The 22,826-nt window shown below is 36.8% G+C and overlaps 1 protein-coding gene across 9 annotated transcripts in view; it reads left to right on the top strand.

Annotated features, from left to right (window-relative positions):
• The window catches only part of LOC149426899 (uncharacterized), a 61,128-nt gene that overhangs the window by 20,459 nt on the left and 17,843 nt on the right, over positions 1-22,826 (top strand). For 2 of the 9 annotated variants that reach the window (XM_089634021.1, XM_089634028.1), the window contains 10 exons: positions 3,261-3,306; positions 4,407-4,485; positions 13,449-13,530; positions 13,835-13,900; positions 15,760-15,825; positions 15,947-16,012; positions 16,125-16,341; positions 16,644-16,689; positions 16,783-16,954; positions 21,800-21,992. In XM_089634021.1, the coding sequence (XP_089490147.1) occupies positions 3,261-3,306; positions 4,407-4,485; positions 13,449-13,530; positions 13,835-13,900; positions 15,760-15,825; positions 15,947-16,012; positions 16,125-16,341; positions 16,644-16,689; positions 16,783-16,954; positions 21,800-21,992 (1,033 nt within the window). Of the gene's footprint in view, positions 1-3,260; positions 3,307-4,406; positions 4,486-8,561; positions 13,718-13,834; positions 13,901-14,021; positions 14,088-15,121; positions 15,452-15,572; positions 15,639-15,759; positions 15,826-15,946; positions 16,013-16,124; positions 16,342-16,453; positions 16,508-16,643; positions 16,690-16,782; positions 16,955-21,799; positions 21,993-22,826 lie in introns of those variants that run through there. The other 7 variants (XM_089634038.1, XM_089634069.1, XM_089634049.1 and 4 more) reach the window with 7 other exon arrangements.

The raw sequence follows: 22,826 nt of genomic DNA, 5'->3' as shown, positions 1-22,826 counted from the left end.
GTGCGTAGCTCTGAGTAGGTACGCCCGGGGGCGCCGGCGTCGGCGTCGGTAGGTATTCCACCCGTGGTTCTGTAGCTTGCCAAACAGTGGGCTCTCCCCCCACTGTGTAGGCAAGGCTGTAACTGGGGCCGCTCGGGGGCGCCGCAGTCTGTGGAAGACCCACCCGTGGTGCTGTAGCTTGCGGAACAGTGGGGTCTCCCCCCACTGTGTAGGCAAGGCTGTGACTGGGGCCGCTAGAAGGCGCCGCAGTCTGTGGCAGGTCCACCCGTGGGCCAGTGGTGTGCGCCTCGGGTGCGTAGCTCTGAGCTTGCCCGGGGCCGCTAGATGGCTGGCTTCCGGGATAGGCTCCATCGGGTTGCCAGGCTGCAGGTGAAGCGATCCGCGTGAGGCCCTTCAGCATGGCGACAAGTTCTGCCATCTGTCGGGCGTGGTCGTCCTGCAGCTTCTGGGTGCGCCGCCTCTCAGCTCTTAGCTCGAGCTGCGCCTGCCGGAGCGTGTCCTCGCTGGAAGCCTCGCTTCTTGACGAGACGTCGGCCGCGGCAGGGGGCGTCTGTGGTGGTGATGCGCCGGAGGGACCAGGCAGTGGGTCCGCTCGGGGATCAGAGGGGGCCAGGGGGGCGGTTGGCCGGAGTCCGGGGGGCGCGGCTGTGGCCGCCCCGGTCGGTGTGGGATCATCGCTTCCCTGCGATGAATCCCCGTCAGCGCTGTTCTTCCCAGAGCGCAGTGAAGGTGACATCTTATCCACAGAAAGATCCGGCGTCGAAGGACCACTTATGTATCAGACGTAATCGTGACACACAAGACTGTAGATAGGGCCGGTGATCCCAATCTGTGGAGGCGTAAGATGTCTTCCTTCAGTGGCGTGGAGGGGTAGAACGGGGCCGTCTCTGATGCCGTTGTAGCTGGTCCGAATGCTGTTTTCGCGTCCTTGATGCTGAGTCCGGGTCTGGTCCGAAGGGGTAGGCAAGTCCGTGGTCCAGGGTGAAGCGGGGGTCAGAGTGAAAGAAGGCGAGTAGAAGCAGAAGTCGGAGCGAGGTAGAAGGCAGAGCAGAGAGAGAGGTGTTGAGCTGGTGGTGGTTTCTGGTTATCTGACGTTTTGAGGGCATGTTGCACGTTTTATAGGCCACCGGCGGGCGCGCGGACGCTCACACGGGCCCACTTTCTCTTTGATTCCTGGAATCCGTGAGCCGTGTAGCGACGCTATCGCGGCGCCCCCCGGGCCGTCTACCGCCGCTCGGCCGGTAGTTTCGGTTTCGGTAGTTTCTTTGTTTGGGCACGATCCTCAGAACCGTGCCCGTGGGACGTAATGACGGCGTACCACCGGTCATTTGTGACGCTATGACGGCGCATGGCGCACGGCACGGCTTCCCACTACGTTTTGGCACGGTTCTAACAATCGTGCCTGAATTAAATTATGATTTTACCAGCTCTCACAATACTTCTCTGCCCGTATACCTCCAGCCAAGCTCCGACGTTCATTTATTGTAACAATTTTACATTTACATAACAATTTTACAAATTTCTACATTATTTAGGGTTTACAGGTTAATTTTACATACATTTACAGGCAGTTTATTCAATTTAAAGACAGGCAAAGTTAAGGCAAATGGCAGATTTTAATATGGGGCGACCGCGTCCGATACCGGAGCAGTACGTCCGTTACAGTGACGATATGTTGATTAAATTAGAGGAAAAAATAATGGTGTCAAATAAAACACCCTAATTTAGACAAATATCAATCAATTTTTTAAATTATTATTATAAAGAAGAAATGTTTATTGATATGAATATGAATAAATAAACATAAAATATCAATATTATTTTATTTTATTTCCTTTTGAAAATACAAATATAAAAAAAAAATAGCTCAACAATTATGTTTTGCCGCACAAATAGCGTGTAGGCCTTTCCTACAGCGAACGCAAGTGAGGCGGGATCGCTTTATCCCACTCCCTCTGTTGCTACACACCGCGCACTGGCGTAAGTTACGTCCCGGTAAATTTTCCAGCGCAAATTTTTTGTTTGATGAAGATGGTTGTGTTGACACGCTATTTTTATGATTCATCCACTCCTTTTCGATATCCTCAATAATTTTCGACGTGAATTTTAGCCGGGTCATTTTTTTTTCGGTAGTGTTGGAAACATGGGTTTCGAGCAGTGATATGGTAAAGAATAAGTTGAAATAGGTTATGGGTGTGCCATCAGGAGGAGGCGTCCGTCTAGGTCCAGGAGTCTCGAAAAAATCATTTGTTGCTTTAAAAGTTGGTGTTTCTTCTGTTTCTGAAGATGAAGAGGAGATAGAAGACTCACTTTCAATCCTCAATCTTTTTCTTCGATCCGTAGAATCACTTGGAACCGAATCAATGTTCCAAATAATAGCACGTGACATGGTTATTTTTTTTAAATAATATTAAAAAAAAAAGTAAAAAAAGGTAAAAAGTTATTTTTAAATGTATAAGAATGCACTCTCGTTACAAATTACGCGCGAGGTTAGCGTACGTCCACTCCCGCGGAGCACCAAAAACACACTGAAACTCGCAGCGCTTCTGCGCTGCACCCCAATTTTCGATACAAACGATCGCAGCGCTTTTGCGACGCTTTGCATTCTAATGGAATTAATAATTAATTAATTAGTAATTCTAATGTAATAGTATTAAATTTATCATAACAATTTAAAAAAAGCCAAACGGGGTTATTAACTTCTAAGTAACTTCACTTTTTATTTTAAAATGAAATTAGAACCTCAAAAATTGAACATGTTTGCGCTCCAAAAATGTAGAAACTGACTGACTGTAGCGAATGAACTGAACTCCGAACAATAAGTGCAGCTTATAACTGACGTAAAGTGCGAAAAACCCATGCGGGTTAGCCTGTACCACAGATTCCAAGGAGCTAGACTCTTATACCTAACTGTCTCAACCATCGCATTTGTGATACGGGCTATCGTATACGTTAACATTGAGTGTAAGTGCATTTTTTAAAGCCATTTTGCAGAAGGACGAGCTTGCATTCAGCTTCTTTGTTAGCGGTTGTCCAATTTTTTTTCCCTTTGGTTTGTAAGTTGCAGATATCATTGATATATAATATAAAAGTCACGAGCCGCCACTGGTACAAATGTCAGAAATTCGCAACAGATTTCTTGGTAAACTAGAGGTAGAATCACAGCGCAAAAAAGCGTGAAAAACTAAATTATGTGTGTTGTGTTTTTAATTGTGTTTAGTTTTTTTGTTTTTTTTTTCATAATATTATTTTGTTTTCAGAACCGCCTGTAGATGTATCACAACCTAACGCTGCTAGTGAAAGTTTGTATGTATAAATTCTATTATTGTTCATTTGTGTTTTTTAGGAAAATTTGTATTAAGGCGTTGCACCTCGGCATGTAACATTGGTGCAAAATCATGCACTTCTTACGGTTAAGGTTGAAATTCTTGCATCGGTCGCCTTATTATGATTTATGCAAAAAAAAACATCACCAAAATGCATTTTTATTTTATTTTGTTTTTCAAATATTAAAATGTTTTCCAATTACAATAAAAATAATTTAAATTGCCATTTTATACAATAATTATTTTTCATAGGCCTGATACATTTTTTTCTAAGCTTATTAGAATACTTATCTACATGATTTTGTATTACTTAGCATGGTAACATGTTGTAATGAAAAAACTGTAATTTTTATTTTTTGTGTGTTATGTATATGTAATATAGGTTAGTTAGTTAGTTTGTAATTGGCTTAATTATTGGCTCAACCATACTGTTTTGAGTTGACTTAAATTTGAATGTTATGAAAGTGGTTAGAACTATCAATCTTTATATAGGGTTTATTTTGATATTCAAAGAAAAATGCCATTTTTTAATATAAATGATCGAATGTTTATTTCATTATAAAGAGAAAGGTATGCCGTTAATAGTGAAAAATAACATCAGTCAAATGACCACCACGACCACGCCTACAGGACCATATCCTTTTCATGAAATTTTCCATAACCAAATCGCAACGTGGCTGCCTTATGTCCTCGATAGCCTCACGAATTCCATCTTTGAGGTCTAGAATCGACGCTGGGCTGTTGGCGTAGACCTTCTCTTTCACGTGGCCCCAAAGGAAGAAGTCGCAAGGTGTTAAATCACAAGATCTCGGTGGCCAATTGTGATCACCTCTTCGAGAGATAACACGGTCCGGAAACTTTTCCAGTAAAAGATCAATGTATTCGTTGCTTGTGTGGCACGTAGCGCCGTCTTGTTGAAAGTAAACGTTGTCCAGATCAATACCATCCACTTCCGGCCATAAAAAATCATTTTATGGCCGGAATTAAATACACATAACACCTCTTATTGGAAAACCCATTAGAAGTATTATTGAGTACCTAAATCATTTTTGGACAAAGTTTGTGTTTTTGTGATTTCAGATTACCCAATATGAAGTTGAAGGATACAATCAAATCTTCTATAAAGTCCACTTCAAGGCGTTTTGACAAAGCTCAGGAGGTAATAATTATTTACTAATATAACACTACTTCTCCCTTTGAATATAGAATATGTCCCAACTGCTCCCAACCGTCTGGAGCCAGTGAGAGCAAGCTATGACACCCCAATTGGGGTATGTTGTGAGGCTGGAGGTAGTGGGGAGTCGAAGGAGATGGTGTGGAAGCGCCTGGCTATTCAGATCTGGTCGCCAAACACAGCCAAAGCTATTTCAAGCAACGTTTAAATTCTGAATGGTTGCCTTACACCATGGCGATATTATATTTTAAATGAGTAATTTGTGAAATAACTTCATGCTTGCCCTCTTGTCTTGGCTTCGCGCATCCCTTTTTAGACTGAGACAAAAACATCGGCAGCTTGCACATCTGTCCAGTATTCTGGGAATCTTGTTGCTGTTTCATTTTTAAACTGTCAAATCGTATTTTGAAACATATTACATTTATTTGTGTGTGTTTAAAAAACTTTCAAAATGCCTACAGGTGTAAAAGTGATTTGAAAACGAAGACTGCAGGAATACAGTTTAAATGTATACAACATCTTGAATTTTTCAATTGGGGCAGTCTTTAGGTTTTCCGGCAGCGCGTTATAATATTTCATCCCTTTATAGAATATACTGTTCTGTGTATTCGCCTTGTCCTTTTTTGGTAGCCTGATTTCATTGCACGTCCTAGTTTTATGTTTGTGTATGTCCTTGTTGTATACAATTTTATTTGAAAAATATTTCGGTAGCAGGTTGTTTACTATTTTGTGTACAAATATCATCGTGTTCAAGGTCAACAACTGTTTCACCGTTAGCCAATTTAGTTCGTTTAACATTTTATTTACTTTTGAATATCTATTTCGTCTGAGTATTATTCTCATTGCCCTATTTTGGAGAATTTGAAATTTATTTTGTTCTCGGTCGTTACACAGAAAAAGGATAGTTGAGCAGTAATTAAAATGTGGAGCAATAATGGAGTTATAAATGGGGATTGCAGTTTTTTCGGACAGTTTTTGGCGAATTCTTCCCAAAAAAGATATTTTTTTTCCAATTTTCTTTTGGGTATATTCAGCATGTTTGTTAAAGTTGAGTTTGGAATCTATTACAACTCCTAAGTATTTTATATCGGTAACATTTTCAATAATTTCACCATCAATTTTGATTTTGCTTTCACTGGATGTCTTCTTATAACCAATTACCATACATTTTGTTTTTTTTTGTATTTAATTTAAGCTTATTTATTTTTAGCCATCTTGATACATTATCTAGTTCATTATTTAAAATATTTATTAGTTCTTCATAGTTTTCTCCGATTATATATATTAGTGTATCATCGGCAAATAGTCGTACTTTGCATTTTGAAAATATTTTCACCATGTCATTAACCCTATCCCTGCGGGAGACGCATGCCCTGTACGCGGGTGGCACATCTGTGCGACGCAAAGTTTCTTCGGCGTTATGGGTATGAAACATGCTTGAGCACGGTAAAACTTATACTCCTAAAAAATCTCACATCTTTACACTACTGACATCTTACGATATTTATCCATAATACGTATCCTAATCATCGATACAAAGATTTGAAGGGATCTTCCAACTCAGAGCGAAAAATGAATCAGTTTGAATTCTTCCCGCGTCTTTACACACGTTATTGCGCAGGCGCATTTTATAAGATTCTCAAACAGAGATGCTCGCCGTGTAGATTACATTGTTTTATCGAATTATTGTTTGCTTTTTTGTGGATATAAACTATTTTAATTACAGTGTACATTCATCTGATTTATCATATTTTAAAATAAGTTCAGTTACATACATTCATTCAAACTATTGAAGAAATATAAAATTTCGTCAGTGTTAGATTATTTTCAAATAAAGATACGTGGTTAAAACTTTTTTTTAGTGAAAAATCAAGTGTAAAGTTGTACAAGTTTGACTTTTTATCAATTTTTTATAGTATTTTTATTGCCAAAATACAAAATGTTGGGTCGTGGTCTTAATGACGAAGAAATATTTGGTGCTACTTTAGAAATAGATTCAGATTTTGAAATAAGTGACAGTGACGTCGATAATAATTGCGAAGCTGCTGAAATACATGAAAGCCATGATTCTGCCGTTATGCGTTGAGTAACTGTTTCAAAATTTATCACGATAAAAAAATATATTAAGTGATACATATTTACGGTGATATAATAACAGAAAAATTATTTCATTATTTTTGTAAATTTAAGTGTAGTTATTTTTTTATTATATGAACCTTTTTAAGTGTGTCAATATTTCATGTATCCAGTCAAACGCGACATCGCACCCATAAATCAACCACTTACATCGCACCACAGTTGAAGAGCTCTACTCCGGTATGTTTATGCATGTGTATCGTTATCCTTGAAATATTAACATGGCCGCCCGGGTATATCAGTTACATTATGAATATATACTTCGAATTTTTATCAAGTCCCATTGATGTTCGGATTGTTTATTTATACTTGAAAAGATAATTCAAGACATAAGCGACGTATTTTTTAAAACAAATTTTAAAATCCATGCGTGATTATTGTTTAAAGTCATAAATTAGATTGATGATAAATAGCCCCGCGTGTGAACGAAGTGATACAAATTTATGACGCATAGAAAAGGTTAATATAGAGTATGAATAGTAGAGGTCCAAGGACTGATCCCTGTGGTACTCCTAATTTATTTTCCATTGGTTTTGAAAATTGATTATTAATTTTTGTTACCTGTATTCGGTCTTTCAAATACTCTTTTATTAATTTTATGGCTACAGTTGAGAAACCAATTTCTTTAAGCTTTCTTATCAATATTTCTCGATCTATAGTTTCGAATGCCCTTTGAAAATCCAAGAATATTGCTAAGATAAATTTATTATTATTCATTCCTTCCTTCCACTCTTCAACAATTACATGCTGTTTCACAAGAATTTTTACATCTGAATCCCGATTGTTCTTGGTATAAAATATTGTGTTCATCTAAGTATTGCAATATTTGTTCTTTTATTATCACTTCAAGTATCTGTTCATATTTCGGTAAGGTGTTTATTGGTCGAAATTCTTCACATTTTCTGGTATTTTTAACCTTTGGGACCGGTATAATAGTAGATAGTTTCCATGACTGTGGAAATTTTCCCTCTTCAAATGTCTGATTAATAATATTTAATAGAGTAGATCCAATTACTGGAAAAGCATCTTTTACTAAACTAATAGTTAATCCATCTGAACTATTTTTTGATTTCATTTTGTTTAAAATGTTAAATAAATATTCTGCAGTTATTTTTCTGAAGACCAATAATTCTTTGTTTGAGTTGTTATTATCATTTGTGGGGTTGAAAACAATGTTAGGTATTAATTTGTTAATTTGAGTGATGCTTTCTATGAAATATTTATTAAAGCTATTAGCTATGTTTTCTTCGTTTATATCTTCTGGGAAGTTTACTATTTTTATGTCGTTTTTGTTATCTCCATGTACTAATTCTTTAATGATTTTCCAAATTTTTTTGGGATCCCCTTCTTCCGAGTTTATTTTATTTTTTATGTACTCATTATGCGTTCTTTTTATGTCTTTAGAGTATTTGTTTCTCAATTTTTTGTAGTTATTCCAATCCATAGTACTATTAGTAAGGCGTGCTCTCTTGTAAAATGTATCTCTATCGTGCTGCATTGTGCGTAGTTCTTTTGTGAACCATTTATTATTGTTTCCTTTGCGTATTTTCTGTTCTGGAACTACTTCATCAATGGATTTTTTAATGTTTAATATCACCTGGTCAGCTTTTTTGTTATATTCCATTTGATTTATTTCATTCCAATCAATAGTCTCTAAGGTCTGAATGAAAAGTTCCTTATTGTATCTTCTGTAATTTTTAAATGTTATTACATACTTGTGTTTCTTTACTGGAGTTGTAGTTTTCTCTGTCATTTATTAGAATTTGAATCATATTATGGTCAGTAATTTTAGGTTTATCTAATACATTAACACATAGGTTAAATTTATTTGAGATTACCAGATCAATCAATGTTTTTGAGGTATTAGTAATTTGTGTGAAATATTTAATTAATTGTTTCATACCTGCAGTTTGAATAATAGATTTCAGTTTTTTTGTGTATATGTCTGCATTTGCTTTAACATTTATATTGAAATCTCCAACTATAATGTTAATATTTTCGTCTTGCAAATTTTCCATACTCCATCTTTGAAAATATGTTAAAAAGTCGCATTTACTTGTGTTTGGTGATCTATAAATAACAGTATATACACCTTTCTTGATTCCTGATTTAATGCTGATGGCTAAAATCCAACAATGTTTTTCGTGTTGGTGAATTGATATCACTTCATATGGAACTTTATTACTTAAGAGAATCATCACTCCTCCTGTATGTCTGCTATGCGAGTCACAACGGATGGTATTATAATGATCAAATGTAATTTCACTATCTTGGATATCTTCAGTCACATGTGTTTCACTCATCATAAGCATAAAAGGTTTCTTCTCTTCTAAAAGTATTTTGACCTCTTCGTAATGTGCTATCATGCTTTGTATGTTCAAGTATATAATTTCATCTTTCTCGTAACTGTTTATAAAAAAGAAATTCTGCTCATTTTTGCTTCTAGTTTTCTTTTATAAATTGGGCATTCCTTACTCATGGCTGAGTGACTACAATTTAGTTTCAGTCCTAATCTTTGACTTGTCATTATACAATTGATGCAATGAATATCCTCATCCGTGCAATCTTTTGCGTCATGATTTTTTGCGCATTTTGGACAAGATTTTAGGTTTCTGCAATCTATAGCCTTGTGGTTGAACCCATTACATTTAAAACATCTCATGATATTTAAATTGTCAAATACCCTGCATCTGTCCCATCCAATATTTATTTTTTCTGCATTTAACATTCTGTCGTAAGTCTTTCCGTCGACGTCGGCATATATAGTAAAAGTTGTTTGATTTCTTCGGTTTTTTAGTTCTTTCATATATGTCACCTTTATTTTTGAGCTTTGTTCACAGATGGACTCATTTTGAGTTTTTATTTTTCTCTCTATTTCTTCAAAACTGTATTTTTCAGATAAACCAATAATTTTGACGGACGGGTTTTTGGTTTGAGGAATCTTTACCTCATATTTATCTCCCAGTTTGGCTATCACCTCATCATGAACCTTGTTAATATCTGTGGCATTTTTAAATTCTACTATAACCCCTTCATCCTTAAAATTTCTCATGCCGGTAACTCCAAAATTTGCTGGGTCAATATTGTCTTTTATTTCACTCTTTGTTTCATTATTTTCCTGATCCTTCTTTTTTGGTTTTATGATAACAACTGGTTCGTGTTTTTTTACCTTTTCTGCATAGGTTTCAGGTAAGATTATTTTTCTAATATCATTTTTAATGTTTTCTAAATTACTGATATATTTTCTGTCACTGTTGATTATATTTTCTTGTAATCTGATGATTTTGTCTTGTAATGAAAGATTTTCTGATTTAATTGCATCTTCTAACTTCGTTATTATGAGTTCTATAGTATTTTTTGTTTTTTGATCCTTCACTGTTTGAATTTTGGAAACTTCATTTTTAAGTTCATCTAGATAGTTATAGTTATATAATAGATAGTCATCTATTTAGCGAAAACGAGACTCACCATGGGGAAAGTGCATTTAAACCATACAATGTGTATGTAATGATGCTAGTTTATTATTAGTTGCACACAAAATTATTAATTTTTGTTTATTTTATTACACTTTAAAAACGGAATATTAGGAAAATTACTGTAACTTTGAAAGTTCCTACACAGCTTGCGTTACTTTTTATTTGCGCACTACCAACGATTATTATTGATCTGTGGAACGATTTTCCGTCCTCTGTTTCCTTCCTCCCACATCATGGTTCTTTTCACTCCTTCCTTTCCACAAAAAGACCCTTCACACAGCATCCCCATGGATGACCTAGGCCGTGTGGAAATTACTTTCCTCAGGGCCTCCTGTGTGGAGTTAATGTATAAAAGGTCATTGATAAAATTAAAAGCATGTTTGTGATATGCATTTTTGGTGGCGGTATACAAAGAGAATAGTGGTTAAATGCTATGCAGGTTTAGGATTTGGAACTAAGCAAGAAAGATCTATGTTCGATACATTTTGGAGATTTTTTCATCAATAGGACAGACATGTTCACTTATAATTATATTGTTTTTAAGTGTTGTTTTTGCACGAATGTCCTGTATATTAATAAGTTATCATATTATTTATAAGTTACGTATGGAGAAAATAAAATTACGACAATAAAAAAACGGTGGTGGTTACATGTAACCTAACCATAGTTTGATGATGGCTTTTAACTCCAAAACAGCCGGCGCCAAAAATTGAATTCTAAGGACGGGTTGTTTTGGAGAATTTGAACAATTCTTCAAATTTAAAACGTACGAGGGTGGTCTGAAAAGTTTCCGACCTGAACGCAAAGATGGCGGTACTCGTCAATAAAAGCTAGTGAATGTAGCTGTGCATCTTTTGACAGTTACTCACCGTTTCGGCCATTTTGGAAGGGCAGTTTTTAGTTGACAGTCGTTTGAGTGAGTCGATTTGTGTGTTTTTGTGAAAATGGAAATAATTGAGTATCGAGCTGTTATTAAATTTTTGTTTTTGAAAGGCCTACGCAAATCAAAGATGAGTTAAACTCTGTGTATGGGGACTTTGCACCATCATTTACCACTATTGAATTTAAACGTGGCCGTAATAGCTTGGGAGACGATGAACGTTTGTTATGTCCAAAAACTGCAACTACTGATGAAAACATTGCTAAACTTAACCAAATAATGTTACGACTGCCGAATTAAAGTGAGAGAGATAGCAGAGGTTATAAAAATGTCCAAAGAACATGTCTGTCACATATTAAGTCAAAATTTAGACATGAGAAAGCTGTCCGCGCGTTGGGTGCTGCGTTTGCTCCCGTTAGACCAAAAACGTGTTCGAATGAACATTTCCAACGCTCTGTTGGCGCAATAAATCCGAGTTTTGGCGCCGATTAATTACTGTAGATGAAACTTGGATACACCATTATACGCCTGAAACAAAAATACAGTCAAAACACTGGACTGCAAAGAGGGAACCGGCTCCAAAAAAAGCAAAAACTGTTTTCTCGGCTGGGAAAGTGATGGCGACTGTTTTTTGGTTTAGTTATGGAGTTATCTTAATTGATTATCTTCAAAAAGGAAAAACTATTACAGGAGCTTACTACTCATCATTACTTGACAAGCTGAAGGCAGAAATTTTGGAAAAACAACCACATCCACACAGAAAAAAAAATCCTGTTTCACTAAGACGACGCACCGTCTCACACCTCAGCGGTTGCCATGGCAAAAATCCACGAATTACGGTTTGAACTGCTTGACCATCCGCTTTACTCACCAGATCTAGCTCCAACCGACTTCTTTTTGTTCCCTAATCTAAAAACTGCGCTCGGAGACAGATATTTTCGTCAAATGAGGAGGAAATCACCTTTGTGAACGATTATTTTGCAGAGAAAAATGCAGAGTACTATTTGGACGGGTTAGAGAGATGGGAGAATCGCTGGGAGAAGTGTGTAGAGTTACAAGGAGACTGTAGAAAAATAAATAAAAAACTTAAGAAAAAAATTCTTGTTTCATTGATAGGTCGGAAACTTTTCAGACCATCCTCGTAATTTTCAAATTCTGTGAAAGATTTTTTCAAGTTCTGTTAATATTTCAGTTCTGTCAAGCGCTGAACTTGAATAGGGCTTTCATAGAACCTGAAAATGAATGTTAAAATTTGATGAATTGTTTAAATTCTCCGAAACAACCTGTATAAACACAATAATGGGCCTTACTAATAAACGTGTTTAAAATTTTACACATCTGATAAACAACGATTGATGCATAGTAAATGATTGTTTATCAGTTTTCTAAAATTTAAAACAAGTTTGTTAATAAGGGGAATAAAATTTCAAATGTATTACAATTTACTAGACTTTTCAGAAAAAGAAATCATTAAAAGTAAAATAAAGGAAAAAGTATATCATTTCAACGAATGGAGTTGATTCGTAAAAAAAATAAATGTTGCCCCCAAATGCCCATTCATTGTCAAGCCACTGAATAATATCTAAATAATATTTAAATCGGCCGCCATCTTGGTCGACATTTTTGTGCTGCTGTTTGGATAGAATGTTTTATTGGTATGTCAAGTCCTCTCTTAGCCACTGGAGCGACAAGATATTAACGATAAAGTGAGTTGAGCGCTGGAGATTTTCGTACATTTGGTTTTGAATTCGTCCATTCCATTCTCTCATTCAAAAAATCATGCCTCCGAATAATGACACGAAAACAGAAAAACTGTTAACTGTCAGATGAAATCATGAATTTACTTATATTTTTAATTTAACCTAAGTTTGTAGGTTTAAAAAAAAAATCATAAAATTCACAAACATGTGAAATTCATCTGATTGTTAACAAAAATGGTATAAAATTGTACATTTCGTACACATTTACATTTCGGCCGGGTATTTTTTGCACTGGCCCTACGCTGACTCCAGGCGGAAATAAAGGTCCCGCGTGAATTTCTTTAATTTGTTTTAATCGCTATAAAAAAAGACTTGCAATATGATTCGATAATTATGTGTACATGGGACCTTTACAAAGAGATTGGTATATACATAATATAAAAACATTGAATATTTCCTTCGTTTCTGCCATTGAAATGTCCTACCCTTCTCGACCTTAAGCATCAATCGACTGAACGGGTAGAACTACCTTTCCCCGCCCAAGTGTTTTATTACAGAATTTTTTTTTACTATATTTATTTCAAATTGGCTAGGGTACGCTTGCGGGTTTTGCAAATGTCCAAAATATAGCTAAATAAACTCGATTGGTTAGGGTATTTTTTATTTAGTCATTGACTTCCCCATAACTACATTTGTACTTTCCTTCCTGCTTTTAAATTATTTTTATTCCCACCGTACTTAATACTTTATTTCTAGGAAAAGGATTTGCAAGAAAACTTAAATGCATTGAAAGGACGTAAAACTGATACAAGAACAAAGCCATCAAAATATGTTAAAGGTATTTTAGCGATATTGTAGATATACATACCAGCATTTAAACTTATAAACATAGTTCACTGTGATATGCATTGATTCTATGTTTATTTCTGCTATATTATTCATGCCATTTGTTGTTTTAGGGTTGTTTGCTCACAGAAATAACATGCAGCCTGTTTCCCCAATACAACCATCAAAATATGTTAAAGGTATTTTAGCGATATTGTAGATATACCAGCATTTAAACTTATAAACATAGTTCACTGTGATATGCATTGATTCTATGTTTATTTCTGCTATATTATTCATGCCATTTGTTGTTTTAGGGTTGTTTGCTCACAGAAATAACTTGCAGCCTGTTTCCCCAATACAACCATCAAACTATGTTAAAGGTATTTTAGCGATATTGTAGATATACATACCAGCATTTAAACTTATAAACATAGTTCACTGTGATATGCATTGATTCTATGTTTATTTCTGCTATATTATTCATGCCATTTGTTGTTTTAGGGTTGTTTGCTCACAGAAATAACTTGCAGCCTGTTTCCCCAATACAACCATCAAAATATGTTAAAGGTATTTTAGCGATATTGTAGATATACCAGCATTTAGGGCGACTTGCACCAACTATCGCAAATTTTATCTTAAATTGTATTTAACTAAACGTATTTAAGACCCTAACATACATTTAACTTAAATGCGTTTAGTTGCGTCCTGCACCACGCAGTTCGGTGGCAATTTTAGCTAAACGTGTTTAACGCGTCGGTAAAACAGTTACCGCGTGGTTACCGCCATTAACGCGTAAATAAAACAGCTACGATGTTTCATTTTACTTGAAGTGTCAAAATATTTTGTGATTGTGTGTGTGGTTTAATAGTGTGTTCATTTATTTTGAAGAAAAAGTTAAAGCAAATAGACATAATGATGAAATAAGACAAAAAGAGCTTCTGTTGTTGGAATTAAAAATAAAACAATTATCCGAGTAATTTTGTTTTTTATTTCTTTTACATATTATATTGTTTTAAAGTATTATAAGAATGCTGTAGGTATGATTAGATGTTTACAACCTTGCAAAGTACTCCTCGATAAGGAGTGTTAGCTTCAAGTTACGAGCACCTCGCTGATGTTTTTATTGGTGTTGAATTTTAACTGAGGTTTAATTTCTTGCACTATGATGTCGTTTTTTTACAGAGACGAAATCTTCTTTGAAACTTCTTGGCACTGAGTGTTTCAAATAAATTTGTTCTTGTGTTTACTTCTCTGACTATAAACGGTCTACTTATAAACTCTATAATTTCTTCATCATCGTCAGAATACAAATCCCAAATGTTCATTGTGAATACAAATTAAAATGATATAGATTTTAACCACAATCAGAAATCTAAGGGATAACCTAAACAATTTTTGACAGTACTGCTTTATGAGTCGGGCTAAACGCGTTTAACTCGGTTAAACAGCCCATTTTGGGTATTTAACTTTGACAGTTCTTTAAACGCATTTAACGACTTAAATTTTGTGGTGCAAGACGCCAAGTCGACTTAAATCAAATAATGTGTTTAAAATTATATTTAAATCAAATTTAACTTATGGTGCAAGCCGCCCTAAAACTTATAAACATAGTTCACTGTGATATGCATTGATTCTATGTTTATTTCTGCTATATTATTCATGCCATTTGTTGTTTTAGGGTTGTTTGCTCACAGAAATAACTTGCAGCCTGTTTCCCCAATACAACCATCAAACTATGTTAAAGGTATTTTAGCGATATTGTAGATATACATACCAGCATTTAAACTTATAAACATAGTTCACTGTGATATGCATTGATTCTATGTTTATTTCTGCTATATTATTCATGCCATTTGTTGTTTTAGGGTTGTTTGCTCACAGAAATAACTTGCAGCCTGTTTCCCCAATACAACCATCAAACTATGTTAAAGGTATTTTAGCGATATTGTAGATATACATACCAGCATTTAAACTTATAAACATAGTTCACTGTGATATGCATTGATTCTATGTTTATTTCTGCTATATTATTCATGCCATTTGTTGTTTTAGGGTTGTTTGCTCACAGAAATAACTTGCAGCCTGTTTCCCCAATACAACCATCAAACTATGTTAAAGGTATTTTAGCGATATTGTAGATATACATACCAGCATTTAAACTTATAAACATAGTTCACTGTGATATGCATTGATTCTATGTTTATTTCTGCTATATTATTCATGCCATTTGTTGTTTTAGGGTTGTTTGCTCACAGAAATAACTTGCAGCCTGTTTCCCCAATACAACCATCAAACTATGTTAAAGGTATTTTAGCGATATTGTAGATATACATACCAGCATTTAAACTTATAAACATAGTTCACTGTGATATGCATTGATTCTATGTTTATTTCTGCTATATTATTCATGCCATTTGTTGTTTTAGGGTTGTTTGCTCACAGAAATAACTTGCAGCCTGTTTCCCCAATACAACCATCAAAATATGTTAAAGGTATTTTAGCGATATTGTAGATATACCAGCATTTAAACTTATAAACATAGTTCACTGTGATATGCATTGATTCTATATTTCTTTCTGCTGTATTATTCATTTGTTGTTTTAGCGCTGGGTTCTGGTGGGCGTGACTTCAACAAAAGGTTCAGTCCTGGAAACAGCAGGAAGAGAAATCATAGAGAGAGAAGTCAATCTCGAGAGAAAAAGAGAAAGAGAGGCAGGAGCCGCTCTCCCGTGAGGAGGTCTCCCTGGAGGAGTTCTTTTCATCAGAGGTCGGGCCGCCACCACCCTTTAGTACCCAAGGAAGAGGTCAACTCGTCTCACAGGTCAGTCACCACACTATACTGTATAGTGTACTCACTGAGACTCGTGTCGTGTGTAGTATTTTAACTACTCTGTTAGTATGGAAAAGACTGGATGCATAGTTTCCTATCTGAGGTCGGGCCGCCACCACCCTTTAGTACCCAAGGATGAGGTCAACTCGTCTCACAGGTCAGTCACCACACTATACTGTATAGTGTACTCACTGAGACTCGTGTCGTGTGTAGTATTTTAACTACTCTGTTAGTATGGAAAAGACTGGGTGCATAGTTTCCTATCTAAGTCATGCTAATTATTTCTGTTTCAGGTCACCTGTTGAAGAACCAAAAAAATTATTTCCTGAAATTGATTATGTATGTTCCTAATAATTAATTAATTTCTGAATAACCCCAACTTTAAAAGTAACCTTGATAGTTAATTATTTTATTTTGTACTTAATTTGACAGACACAATATAATTTGTTACACAAATTGTATGTATTGGAAGAGAAAATCAAAGAGGGTCTGAGGTTGTCTAGAACATCTTTGGATTATCATGAAAAAAATCCTGAAAAGCATCCCCTTTATCAAGAGGAGTGGAAAAAATACTGGAATAAACGATACAAGGAACTTAAAACTGGTAAATATTATTTATTCTCCAACAGTTGCCTCTGCCGATTGTCTTCCATATTTTAGACATTTAATCAAACTTTTATTTTTTTACGTACTCCAACTGCTGCAGATGATTACATTTTTCTGCTCTGATGTTTAAGCGTTTTCGTTGGATTTCAATCACCTTGATTGTAAAATATAAATATTATATACTATACAGGTGTCCCGGGGTAAAGTGTATTACCTTCTGGGGGTGGTTCTACGTGTAGTGCAAGTAAATAAGATAAATAACTTTTTTAGAAATTCCAATGTATTGACTAGTTTTTATGTGAAAAAAGTTGAATTGTTTAAATGGGAAAATAAATATTGTAATTTCAATAAAATTTATTTAGCTTTTTTTACTTCTATCATCGTGTAGAATCACCTCCCGAAGTTAGTGCACTTTACCCCCGGACAACCCGTATAATGAAAGAAAATGATCAATATACAAAACAACAGTTTGCTTTATTTTACGAAATGACGTTTTGTTCTTATTTTCTTGGTTTATTTCAATTTTGTTGAGCTGGTTATGCATCTCATTTCCATAGGAATTTTATTCCAACCTTTAGGACCGGATACTTTGAATGGACGATCAGCAAAATTTTTGTTTTAAGACTCAGCAAGACTTTGCATCGCACGCATCGAAATCTACCCAATTCGATTATGCATTCCGTATTTGTGTTCGTAAATCGATTTAAAATATCCCTCCGATGGTGCTGCAAATGGGTATTACCGCTTTTTTACATTTTCATTATGTGACAAATCAATATATATTAAATTTCGCGAAAAAACATCATTGGAGGGGACCCACCATTTCCCAACGGCTGTGTGAGGAAACTGATTGTTTAACCTCTTTAGCCACTCACGTCGGGACTAAATTTTTTTTCTAAAAATGCGCTCATGATAACGGGGGAGATACCCGTGGTTCGTGGGACGGCCGCACCGGATTACTGTCACCTGAGTGGATGCAGGAACAAGGTCTATCCCCCCCCCATAATGGGGAATGAACAATACAGTACGATGGAGTTCAGTACGGCAACCTAAACCAAGGTGTTAGTAACATAATAAAAAGGCAAATAACAAACGTAGAAAATAAGTTGTAATCAACTACAAATTGACTGATCATAATAGAAAAAAAGATTTACGTAGTAGTAAAGAGCTAAAAACACAAAAAGAAACATTATTATAATTATCAATGCGTTCCTAATAAATTTATTTATTTATTTAAATGCCATAAAATGGCTTTTACAATAGAGTGATTACAGAACAAGTAATGTGTACACAAAAATATTATTGCAAGTGATACAGTTGTTAAAAGAAGTGCAGTTAAACAATACATAATTACAAGAATTATCTACTAGTGTAGTAATAGTTGAATGAATACTAGGTTTGTATAAGACCTGACATAAATCGAGGTATGAGGTGTTTATGATAATGAATAGTAATTAATATAAAGTAAATTCTATTAAGGCCTAGAATGTTATAATAACAGAATATTTTATTTGAACAGTAAATAGGGCTCAAAATCAAAAGAAGAATATACAGGCATAACAAATGCATAAATAAACAGTGTAAAGAACGGTGTAAAAAGCCAATATACACCACAAATAAATAAAAATAATAAAACAACCAAAATTATAAATGCATTGCAATCATGCCATAAGACAAGGAAAGCAAAAACATATAGTATATAAAAAATACAAAGCAATCGGGCATAATCAATATTAAAATTATGATAGAGGAGTAACCGTGAAGGGACAAGAGCAATACGCTCGGCACCTGGAACAAAGATGATTTTAATCTAAGTCAGCAACTCTAAGCACAGGCCAGTGACCTCGCCAGTCTACCCAGGACTTTACAAACTTTTTAAAGCATTCAAAATTCCCTCTGTTCTCATGAGATCGGCATTCCACGCCTGTCTTGTAATCCCTCTCAAGCCGTCCAATATTTCCTCTCTGGCATCCTTCATCAACTCGCAGTGCCACAGAATGTGCTCGGCTGTCTGGTTATTGTTACTTAGCTTTTATCTCGCATGGCTTTCATAAGAGACATGTGCCATGTACATGTAGGAGGCGAAGTGCCGGAGTCCGCAATCCCCACTCCCACAGCCGTTAAGCTTTCAACGCAACAAATAGTGGAGCCTCCCATTCTGACGGAAGGGTTTCTTGTAAGACTGAGCATACCCTTCATCAAGAGTCCCACGGTCTTATGGGGAGCGAAGTTCTGTTTCTCTTACACCATTCAAGAATTTCACGCAGACTTCCTTCTGCTTTACCCTCCACTTCTGTCTGCTGTTCTGCTGTCCCCTGAGACCAAAAGAAACTTATCATCTGCATAGTCAACCAATATGCATCCTTCAGGTAAGGGTAACCTAGAGGAGTCGTTAAAAGGATGTTCCACAGGACAGGTCTGAGGACTGACCCTTGTGGACAGCCCATTTAAAGGAAATGCATGTTTGGTATTGGTTCGACAGTCCTTCGAGAAGGAGGGGGCTGATCAACGAAGTGTTAACGAGAACACCCGCCCCGGGAGAGCTGCCTACTTCGAGTACCGCCTCTGGACTAATGATACCAGGTGTTTTTCCTTGCCAAACGTATTGAGCAGAATGTCGAACCCAAGGTCGGTCATGACCCGCTGGGCCTCATGCCGGTTGACATGGCCTATGGAGAGGGGATTAGCGGCGGCCATAATCGATCATCCGGACTTGAGCCTCGATCGCAGCTCTGTTTGCGGGGCAGGCTCGGTCACCAGTACAATGATCGGCTGGTTTCTTAAACTTGGTACAGGTTGTGCAGATAGCGGCCTGTGCCTTTTTGGGGGCACTCCTCGAAATCATCACCTGCTGCAGCGCAGTGGCGGCAAGAAATGAACTCCTGAGTACAAGATTTGCTCTCATGGCAACTCACATTTGACGCAACGGGTAGCTTTCAGGCAGTCACGAACCCGATAGGCATGCCACCCGAGGTAGCAAAGACCGCTATCTATTAATACCTTCCGGCAATCGTGACAATCATATGCATAGTCCCGTCTTCACGTTTCCCAAAGAGGGAGACCCTCCGCATTGTCCTTAAATGGTCTTCCCTGGAGAGAGTTGATCTTATTATCAAAAATTTCCTCAAAAAGAGTCGTGTCAGCAGCCGCGTCTCCTGTGGGGACATCATAAATGACTATCTTGGGAAGTCGTCCCTGTGGGTTAACAATTTTTAAACCTTTAAGAATTAGGTTTTGCCGCCGCCTTCTGAATGTTCCTGACACACCCCGGGCTGTCAGTGCAGAAGAATGACTCCACCCTTGACCTCTCGTGTCCTAACCACATTAAAACTGTCGGTTTTGGGTTCCAGAAGAGATGTTATTACCTTCTGGGTCTCAGACATTTTGCCTTCAGGGGCAGTGGGGTAGAATAAAATAATGAGCCTCGGGGGAGGCAGGGGAGGCAGCTCACGCTCCTGTCCCTCGAATAAGATAGAACCACTGGTCGGCGATCCGGCAGCTGCACCCGCATATGTCTTTTTACTTACTACTTTTCAATAACTTGGGCCATAGGGGATGGACATTTAATGAGTAGGTCTATTTTTTCAGATAATCCCTTCTGTGAGTCACTAATCTCAGCGAAGGCGCCAGCTCTCTCATTGGCGGCGGCACAGGCAATGGCCAAGTTTAGATACTTACCTACAACTGAGCGCTTCTCCCCTTCTTTCATTTTATTTTTCATCTCATTCACCTTTGCAGAGATTCTCGAAAGAGGGGTCCAAAATGGGACAAGATAGTCCTCCTCGACTGCCGTATCGTAGTCGTCACCTGAAACGATTCCTAAATCCTAATACACTTCTTTTTTGCTGGGTTAGGCGATGGGTTTTTGGCCACTTCGCCAGTGCTAGTGTGAGTATTTCCAGAAGAAAGGTTCGCCACATCCTTCGGGGCGGCCAAAGTGGATGCTAATCCCTCTTCATGGAGTAAACTGCCATGGATACTGGTAAACGGTGAAGTGGACTGTCTTGGACTGCCATACCCTTGTGGGCTCTCATACTCTCCATGAGCGCATAAGACCTGGAAGAAGGTTGTCGTCTCTTTTGTGAGGATATCTCCTTTCCTTTTGCCTGCTTTGCCTTTCCTTGTTATTTTAATAACCTCCTTGTAGGAGAAGTCCACGGAGGACATATTACATATAATAAAAATAAATTCTTTATATTGCCAGCGCTATCCTGACTGTGCTAAGGGACCAGCCGAAAATCTGATAGCAACTAATATGGCCGGTCTACGCATCCGCAGCGAGGAGGAATGTTCAATCCTTATAGTCAATAGTCAAACCAATTTAATTTATAAGGGCATCAAAAGTTCACTTCAGTTTAAGACCATACAACGATCTTGCTAAAACATACACTAACATAGATATTTTTTAACATAGTTTGATTTCTATACCTGAAAAACATTAATAATTTTAATCATTGAAAACAATATCAGCGACTCAAATGAAAATTTGAAACAGAAAAAGATAGGGTCTCATCTAGGAATTGAACCCAGGACCTTAGCCTTGCCAGGGCGCTTCTCTACCACTGAGCTAATCCAACCTAACATTATCTTCATTGTCTTAAAGTATATTTTTATTGGCTGCTATCTTTATGTATGATCTCAAGATTCTTCCCCAACTAAATGTAATCTAGATAGGGTATTGGATAAATATATCCATTTTAATTTTAATGTGTATCATCCTGAAATCTTGATGAAGGTGATCCTGTAACTGAAAGTTTGATGCCATCAGTGGTTTTGTAAGCTTCCGGCAAACTATTGTGTGTTAATAGAAGTGGTTGTTAAATTTGTATTTTTGTCCCGCCAGCAAAAGCAGATGTGACCCAATTTGATTTTAAACCAGAGTGGATAGTGTTCTGGGGAAACCGCATGAACGAACTGCACTTGGCGGAAATTGAGGATCTGAAACTGGAGAATTGCAAGCTGCTGAGCCTTTCTACAGAAGAGCCAGAATTCTCTAGTTATTTTAAATTTTTGGATAAAACAACCACCGTAATGAGGTAAAAAATTCATAATTTTTATTTTTCTTTAACAATGTACACATTTGCCATTGAAAATAATGTACAACTACTAATAGGAATAAAATTTCTCCTTGGGTTCAAAGAAATTTACATTACATTATACAGGGTTTTCCAATAAGAGGTGTTATTTTGATATTCAATCGTAAAAGATCAATGGTTTAGTTGCTTGTGTGGCACGTAGCGCCGTCTTGTTGAAAGTAAACGTTGTCCAGATCAATACCATCCAATTCCGGCCATAAAAAATCATTAATCATCTCTCGATAGCGCAATCCATTCTCCAGCCTCATTTTCGAAAAAGTAAGGTCCAATGACTCCGCCGGACCATAAACCGCTCCAAACAGTCACACGTTGAGGATAGAGAGGCTGTTCAACAATAACTCTTGGGTTTTCCGAGCCCCAGATGCGACAATTTTGCTTGTTGACGAAGCCACCGAGGTGGAAACGGGCCTCATCACTCAAGATGATTTGCATTTGATTTACTCAAGTGAATTTTAATAATTTCAATGCGTTGTTGAAGCGTGTATCGTTCCATTTTTATAAATGGCGTAGTTTCTACTTGTCAAATGTCAAAAAATGACAGCTTCAAAAGTAACATGTACCGCAATAGCGGGCTATTCAAAATAACACCTCTTATTGGAAAACCCTGTACTACAACTAGGTAACTCCGAAATCGGCTTTTTGGAGTTACAAAAAGTCATATCTTTTTTCCTCGCCCAAGTATGCCACAAACACGTGTTTTGCAATTACATTATTTTATTTGCGTTATAAACAGTCTATATACATTTTTATTTTTCCAGTATTGAGAATTGATTA

This window comes from Hesperophylax consimilis, chromosome 1 (assembly GCF_061612785.1).
Source record: "Hesperophylax consimilis isolate HC1 chromosome 1, BYU_Hcon_1.0, whole genome shotgun sequence".
NCBI classification, from domain to species: Eukaryota; Metazoa; Arthropoda; class Insecta; order Trichoptera; family Limnephilidae; genus Hesperophylax; species Hesperophylax consimilis.
Note: the sequence above shows the minus strand (reverse complement) of the source record. Positions and strands in the feature narration are given on the sequence as shown.